Here is an 8,851-nt window from a genome sequence, read left to right as displayed (position 1 = left end):
TGTTATCCTGTTTAATTTAGACAGGGAACTTGTTCAGAAAAGGCCTGATTGACGCCCACAATTTCCCCCAGTTATTGAACACATTATGATTGCATAGATTTTTTTTTTTACATAACAATTTCCTTTTTTAATATTTTTTTTATTTGCAGATAATGGAATGTTTACATTAAGACCCCCCTCCCTCCTTCCTTGCAGTAAAATTTTCTTTCCCTTTTCTTCAGAGACAAATGAGGGGATGTAGGGATGGAGCAGAGACGGGGGAGGACGTGGGAAGAGTGAGGTAGGGAGAGAGTGTGAGAGAGAGAGAGAGAGAGAGGGGGGGGACAGGGCTGTAGCCACCAATAGGCACATTTATTTTTATTTTATTACTTCCACCATTTTTCCAAAAGTCACAAGGGGAGCTCTCCACAGCGCGTTACTGTGGGAGCTCTAAAAATCCAGGAAGTGCAAGCAAACCTTCATTCAGCCAATCAAATGCATCCATGACATGACGTGTATACATTTCTGCACGTGTGAGCGATTTCTTGTATATAAAACTGGAATAACTTCTACTACTACATCTTACCTATCATATAAATGTATAGTTTTTGTATTTAAATAAGCACCTGAAGCCCACCCCAGGAGGAGAATAGTTTCACAGAAGCAAATATTTGTGGATTATTATGGTGTTGCCTGTCATGGGATTTCTACAGGAGAAGGCCTTTAGGTACACAAGCCTCGACGTCATGGCTACCAACCTTTTCCCATTAGTATTTTTCATTGCGACCCTGAAGAAAAGGACTCTGAAGGACTGAGAAAAGGAAGCTCAAACCTATCTACTGGTGAAACTGCTCTCCCTGTGTTGCTATCATCGGCTTTTAAATGTCTGCGTTTTGTCATTTTTATTTTAATTTTCTTTTAAATAAATGTCACTCTACTTCGTCCTACAGGAAAGCCTGCGACCGATTATTCTCAACAACTGGGACTGTGTGTTATTTGTCGCACTGAAAAAAAATAAGTATGTACAGCGCGGAGCCCCGCCCTCCCACCCCACCGCTCACTGCATGAAGTGAACGAAAAAACGACGACAAAAAGAAATGAAGCTAAGACGGGGGGAGGAAAGAAGCCGAGGTTAGACAGGTCACCTTATCCAGCAACATGGGAATTATGGGTAAATATGTCATTTTTAATCTGGTTGGTCAACACCCCCGCCCCTCCCGCATAAATCTCTCTAGGATCTAATACACAAACCTCGCCAGTCGCCACGTCACACCCCACACCACCCTGCCGCTTAACGGCCTGAACCCCCCCTGGCAAGAGAAAGAAATTATAATAAACAAAAATTAGCATAAGTATCAGATTAGCTTGCCCCCCCCTCCCAAAAAACAAAAATCCTAACCCTTGTCCCTCCCCAGTTTGACCCCACAAAGGCAGAGAGGGTGAAGCTAAGGACCCACCACTGCAGAGCAATTGTCCCCTGTCCCGCAGCTGCCCCCGGATATGCCTGTCCATATAAACTTTTTTTTTTTTTTTAAACGACAAATTGAATGCTCTTGATCTGTTTTACGACATAACGGAGCTGGAAAACATTCGACGGAGGCCAAACCTAACTACAGTTTCTATCAACAAGCTCAGAGTCTCAAAACTCTCTCATGATTCTTTAAACCAGCACACGCAGGGGCACCTCACCACCACCACCTCAAATTCTTCCAAACGCTCGATTCCTGGTGTCTTCTCTACGCACGGAATAACTCTCTACCTTCCTTCCCTCTTCCTCCTCAACCTCCCTTCCTCCCTCCCTCGTCTGTCCAGGCCTCCTCTTCCTCCTCTACAGGTCGCTCTCTCCGTACAGGGCGGTGGAGAAGGACATGTAGTCCAGGGCTCCGGGGATGGCGTTGGGCCCTGTGTAGGGCGCCATGCGGGCGATGCAGTACTCCGCCTGGTCGGGGGGGAGCTCCCTCCTCAGCTCCTCGGCCGTGATGAAGGGCTGATGGACACAGACAGGAAGGTACAGCGAGTGAATTTACATCCTGGCTCGCACGCAAAAAGCTGGTGAACAAAAAGCACGCCTGACGAGACCAATGTACTGATACGCATTTGACACATTAAATCCTGTATGAACTGTATAATGTACTGTAAAAGTATTAAAGATACATGAATCAGTCTCTTAACACATGTATCATGTTGGTTATTCACTCTTAGGGGTGGATACGGTGGCCAAAGTGATTGCAATGTGTGGGCCCAAAGTTATTCATTTGACAATTAAAGCTAATTGTAGGTTTTGTTTAATTATGCTAGTTAAATGTACTGCAGTTTAAAAAAACAAGGGGGAAAAAAATTAAAAATTGAAACAATAACATTCCATAAGCCTCCAGCTCTGAAAGTTCAATGAGAGCATGTGGTTTTTTTGGCCAATCAGAACCAGGAATTGTATTTGTTTAGTTAGTGCTTTATGTTTGAGTTAATTCAATGCACTTTTACACAGAATTATTTCACCTGTGCAATACAGAATGTGAAAGTTAAAACACAGACAGAGAGACACACACACACACACACACAGACAGAGACACACACACACACAGACAGACAGATGGAGACACACACACACACACACACACACACACACAGAGACACCCATACAGAGAGAGACACCCACACACACACAGACAGACACAGACACACACACAGAGACACACACACACACACACAGAGACACACACACACAGACACACACACAGAGACACCCATACAGACAGAGACACCCACACACACCTTATCAGCGGCCAGGATCTTGAAGGAGGCGATGACTTGGTCCGCGGTGTCCGTGTCGGTCGTTTCCCTGGACATGAAGTCAATGAAGGCCTGGAAGGTGACGGCGCCGCTGCCGTTGGGGTCCACTATGCCCATGATGCGAGCAAACTCGCTGTCGCCCTGGCAACCGAGAATCAACAGATTAACCCAGCATAGACGGCACGTTGTACTCAGACGCACACATACAGTCAGAACTGGACGCGGACATAAAATGCTTTAAGTGTGTAAAACATCAGGACCACCATGGAATAGACCGAGCCAGGGAATAGAAGTAGTTCAAGATCGCGGTCCAAATATTTTACATTACACACTTTGACACATGCATCTACATACATCACATGGTCCCTGGTTAATATCAATGGGAAACACAGACAGGTGAGGGCACTGAGGACAAACATTTCCGAACAATTTGGATGGACTACATGAAAAATGACATTTTGATTCAGTCAGTAGTCTATCACCAACTAGGGCAGAAGGGTAGCAAGTACAAAAGCGACACAGATGTGACAAAATAAGACGAGCAGCGGGGATCAGGGAGAGAGAGAGAGAGCACGGTGTCCGCAGGTGTCAACTCAGATTTAAGACATTACATTCAAATATACACATAACACCCCTTTTTTATTTCTCAAATGCATCAAATGTGCGTCCTCGATTCTACCAGGGGTGTGCATTTTGTTTTTAAAATAAAGAGCTGCACTTTAGTTAGCGTCCAAAAATAATGATTTGAGGGAATATGTGATCAAAGAATAAGCAAACAAGACCAAGAAACATTTTGGTCGTTACTCTACAAGAGATAGATAGCCAGCCCTGATCATGAAAGGGCCAATTAATCACTGGAAAATTAGCGTGACGGGAGGCATTGCTATTTGCTTGCCAAACATTGCGTCGGGCCTTATGCGAGTCTTAAAGTCTTTGAATGTGGCAAACTACACTGAATTAGGATGTTGTTCGACCTGCGGACACCCTGTGAGAGCATCATGCCAGCAGCAGTACCAGGCTGTTTCCTGTAGAAATGAGTAGAGCCCGGAAATCCTCTGAGACCATCTGTCCTGATCGCTTCTGTGGGCCGCCACAGCAGAGTGGATAGGGGGGGGAGTCAGAGAGATACAAGTGTCAGAAAGGAGGAGGAATGAGAGGATGAAAAGGAGGAAGAAGTGATGAACAGAAATGAGAGATATCAAAATGTTGTAGAGAAAGTGAGAGATGTTTTTTTGTTTTTTATGGGAGGGGGGGAGGAGGAGTGAAAAAAAAGATAAAAAGCACAAACGGTCAACAGTGAAAGTGAATCCTGACAGACGGACAGGGGCGGGGGCTGTTCAGAGAGTGAGAGGGAGCCTGGTTGAGCTGAAGCAGCACAAAGCAACAGAGACCCCCGGTGGACAAACAGGGACGCAACATCTCTCTGTCCTCCATGCTGACGGACTGAACCCCGAGTGACCACCACCCCCCCCCCCGGGGGCTCATCCAGAGCCGAAGAGCACAAGCGGACGGATCACTGACCAGTTGGTTTGGTTTTCATTTCAAAAACCCTTGGCTTCACAACAGAACGATGTATTACATCTGTCTTAATTAACAGGGAAGCAATCCACAATCTAAACACAGCAGGGAAATGGTGATTATGTTAGAGAGTAAAGGCACCAAAACATCCATTTTTAGAATATATTCAGGACATGATTAATATCCTTGTGTTTGATACTGCTTTTTAGCTGAAACTTAGTAATCTAATTGTATCTATAATCCAGATGTCTTTGGTGTTTTCTAAAATCTCAAAAGCAGACTTCACTGTCTCACATCATTATCCTGTTGTCATTTCAAGGCTGTGTTCAAGGTGGATTTAGAGACCTACGGTACGTGTGTATTACAAGTCATCAGAAAATGTGGCAGAGTTAACTGGTAAAGATGGAGCCAAATACAGCCTCCTAAATAATTTGTACATTATTAAATTGCCAGAAAAATAAATCAGATTTCAATAACTGATTGATCATTCAGAGCTATGTGTTGAAAATCCTGTAAAGTCTGACTTTGGCACCCCAAAGTGTGCGTGCATAAAGACATTTTATACATAATACATTTTAAAGATTTAAGAATCGATTACAAAACTGAAAATAGCTTTAGCCCAAATTCAGATTGACTGGCAGTGATCTGCGCTCTGCTCTCGTGCTCAGAGGCCCGACAAACACCAACTCTTGCCCTGCGTCCCGTCCTGGAGCTCCTACCTTGTCGTTCTCCACATCGTAGCCCAGGCTGATCAAACAGGCCTTGAACTCCTCCGCCTGCAGGGCCCCGCTGTGGTCCTGAGATCGGCCAAACGCACCAATGACAGAGCACCAAACGTCATGAGGATGAACCAATCGCAACACAGGGATGGTGGATGGATGGTGACCATGAGATCCACAGCATGCAAGGAGATGATGAGGACATCGAGGATGGAGGGACAGACAGACAGACATTCATGGATGTTTAGACAATGTCAACACACATAACTCAACAGGCGGCCATGGTGGACCTGTGAAGTCTTACACATGCATGTGTCAACACGAGTTATTTATAAAAAATGTGTTTATGTTTAGTAAAAGGTCTTTCCATTGAAAATACAGTAGGATAATATACACGTCATTGGGCTCTGCATGCAGAATTTCAGGTACCAACTATCTCAGCATGTCCAGTATTTCAAAGATGGCAATATTGTCACAACAACTTCCCTCGTGTGGAGATTGTGATTCTCAGACATTCAAAGGTTCTAGAGTCGTGTTGTTAAAGAACACAAGATGTGCTGTGTGCCCAGAAACACAGATGTGATGTGATGTGATGAGTGACCATAGGCACAGTCCCGCAGTGTCAGACAGTAGCATCAATCAGTGACACACAGTGCTGTGAGATGGTGAATGATGGTGGTCTCTTTCTCACCGTTAATGAGTTTTCAAAAGATCTATAAACTGGTTTGACAACGACCACGGCACACACAAGTCTGGTGACACATTGTGCTTTTTACACCCAATTAAGCACCACTTCTGAAGAGAGTGCGTCGTCATGCTAAACTACAAATAACATCTTCTGACTGCCATTAGCATGAGGATTAAAGTAGTATTCCTATCAGAGTGTAAGTCTGCAAATTCTTACTGATAAGAACTGATTCTTACTTGCACAAGGCAAAGCACAACCTTAACAGATTCACAGCAAACATTTACTGCTGTACGACTACAGTCTTTGTTTCTGGATCTGTGATGGTAAGCCTCTCAGCTCAAATAAAAGCCAGTCAGCAATAGCCCCCTGTGTGCACTGATATACTCTCTGCTCTGCTAACACCTGAACCCAACATGTGCTCGCCTGTGTCAAACATCAGGATGAATACTCACACGCTTGACTCTTCTCTCACCCCCTTGTAAGGTCTAAACAGTCAGTCATGTTATACATTCACATAGAAAGGGCTAAATCCTCAGAAGAAAACATGTTCAGACAGCTAATAACGTACAGTAATATTACACAACTACCAATGACTATATATATATATATATATATATATATATATATATATATATATATGGTAAATAATTATCTGAGTTGTGAGCTAAAGGTGTTTTTTTTCCTTCTGGTGTGGTGCGGATGCTTTTATAAGGATGAAGTGGGCTTATGTGTGTCAGTGTGACAAATGCAGTGACACATTTCTGTACAGTTTACATTTTAAACTACAGTATATATTTACTGCTCTGTATGGGAAAGTATTAGGGATGTAAAGCTGCATCGTGAATCGGTTCAAAACCGACAAGAAGAAATGAATCACGATGCAATTTTTGAACGACTTAGGGCGTTATCTACTTTTGATTTCATTTGTTTTGACTTTCTGACGTCACTGTTTGTTCTTAGAACTGCTACATCCCTAGCAAGTATGCATGGTATTTAATATATGTAATATACTGTAATGGTAAAAAAGCTAAAATAATCAGATTGCCTGCCTCTGACTGTAATATAATAGCATAATCCTAATTCCTTGATTATCTGCGACCCTTATCTGTATGTTTTGATATATAGGTTTTATTGAATGTTTACATCAACATATACAGTATAACCTGCTCCTCGGGTATAACCAAGTTAAAACAATACCAACAAAAGAAAAATTAAAGTATACTTAGCTCTAGGGCTTAACGATTTTGGGGGAAAAAAATCTAATTCCGATTTTCCTGCCAGATTTTGCGATTACGATTCAATTTACGATTATGATCATGAAAAAATATCCACTGAAAATGGGACATTTCTGTAAACAATCTGGGATATGTAACATTATTCCGGCATTTATCTTATGAAAAAAAAAAAAAAAAACAGTAAATATAATAATGAAAAAAGGAATAGAAAATGTTAAATCCATCGGTACACCAAACATCCAACTAAATATTTCACATTCGTTTTGACACACCTGACAGCCACTTTAACACTGTGACATAGTGAAAAGGACAGAAGAAGAAGAAGAAGAAGAAGCAGCAGCTCGGGCCCCTGACCTTGTCAAAGTGGTTGAAGGAGGCGCGGTACTCGTAGAGCTGCTCCTGGCTGATGCCCTTAGCGTCACGCGTCAGGATCTGGTTCTCCACCTCGTTGATGGTTCTGGCGATGGTGGTCAGCAGCTGCTCCCAGCCCACACGGAGGTGCTGCGCAGGGGGGAGGAAGGGGGGAGAGAAGGGGCACAACACAGAGGGAGCAAGGGAGGAAACATGTTAGACACCGGATTTCACAGTTTTACTCGCTTCTTCTTTTTAAAGCTGCCTTTTTTTGTGATTAACAATTTTAGATCCACCACCCATCCAGACAAAAATGAAGAAAAGATGACACAGCAACTACAACAGCAACGTCATGTAATGGACATTTATTAATATCAAAAAGTTACGCACTAAAGCTTTAACAAATGATTTTGAGATGATTTTTTGGGGCATTTTTAGGCCTTTATTTGGATAGGACAGCCTAGACTTGAAAGGGGAGAGAGGGGGAAATGACCTACAGCAAAGGGCCGCAGGTCGGAGTCGTTTACAAAAACAAACTGCGTTTATGGGCTTTACTAGTAACTTTAAAATAGGCACGACGACACATTATAAGAGCCGGACTGTGATGATTGAACAGATTCATTCATGAAGGTTTTAGATGTGAGCGTGTGTTACCTCCATTGTGTAGGAAGTGTACTGGTTGTCGAAGATAAGTGCCTCCTGGATGAGCTGATGGTATCCCTCCAGCGTGTTGATTTCGGGCATGTAAGACATGATGGTCTTCTGGTACTCCTTCAGGTGGGTCAGCTGGTCCTCCAGAGTGCCGTTCATTTCAATGGATATCCTGCCGATTTCCTGCCGACACAAACGCGCTTTAATATCCTGGTAATCCTACAAATGTACATCCACCATCAGTGTGAAATCTTTAGAAGACACTGTGGCGCAAACTCTCACGCAGCAGACTCCATCCAGCACCAGAGGACACATTTATAAAAAAAATAAATAAAAAACAACCTCTCTTTATTCCTTTCTGTAGTTAACATGTGTGATTAGCCCTCGTTCTGTGACTTGAGTGAAGATGGATGCATTTTCTAATTCAGTTGAAACAAGTGCTCACAGTGACGAGTTGCAACTAACGATTTTTTTCATTGTCGATTATTTTCTCGATTAATGGATTAGTTATTTGGTCTATAAAGTGTCAGAACATGGTGAAAAATGTTGATCAGTGTTTCCCAAAGCCCAAGATGACGTCCTCAAATGTCTCGTTTTGTCCAAACCTCAAAGATATTCAGTTTAGTGTCACAGAGGAGAGAAGAAACTTGAAAATATTCACATTTAACAAGCTGCAATCATAGTTTTCATTAAAAAAAATGACTCAAACCGATCAATCAATTATCAAAATAGTTGGCGGTTAATTTAGTAGTTGACAACTAATCATTTAATCTTTGCAGCTACCTTAAAAAAAAACAACTATTAAAGTGAAAATAAAGTGCTCCAAGGCTGTTAAGAGTTAGGATTTTTAGTTTGAGGATCCTGTACTGTGGGTACACAAAGTATGTCTGCTTAGTCCTCTTGGTCTACTTGTATGTAAG

General features: G+C 42.6%; 1 protein-coding gene across 2 annotated transcripts in view; it reads right to left on the bottom strand.

Moving 5' to 3' along the window:
* Nucleotides 1-1,070: 1,070 nt before the first annotated feature.
* The window catches only part of actn4 (actinin, alpha 4), a 72,661-nt gene continuing 64,880 nt past the window's right edge, over nucleotides 1,071-8,851 (bottom strand). For both annotated transcript variants that reach the window (XM_078247028.1, XM_078247030.1), the window contains exons 18-22: nucleotides 7,935-8,114; nucleotides 7,284-7,430; nucleotides 5,007-5,084; nucleotides 2,752-2,910; nucleotides 1,071-1,966 (exon numbers count right to left, since the gene is read on the bottom strand). In XM_078247028.1, coding sequence (XP_078103154.1) covers nucleotides 1,808-1,966; nucleotides 2,752-2,910; nucleotides 5,007-5,084; nucleotides 7,284-7,430; nucleotides 7,935-8,114 — 723 coding nt within the window. In that variant the 3' untranslated portion in view covers nucleotides 1,071-1,807. The remainder of the gene's footprint in view (nucleotides 1,967-2,751; nucleotides 2,911-5,006; nucleotides 5,085-7,283; nucleotides 7,431-7,934; nucleotides 8,115-8,851) is intronic.

Source organism: Sander vitreus, chromosome 3, assembly GCF_031162955.1.
Source record: "Sander vitreus isolate 19-12246 chromosome 3, sanVit1, whole genome shotgun sequence".
NCBI classification, from domain to species: Eukaryota; Metazoa; Chordata; class Actinopteri; order Perciformes; family Percidae; genus Sander; species Sander vitreus.
The sequence above is the reverse complement of the archived record's forward strand: the minus strand, read 5'-3'. Positions and strand labels throughout refer to the sequence as shown.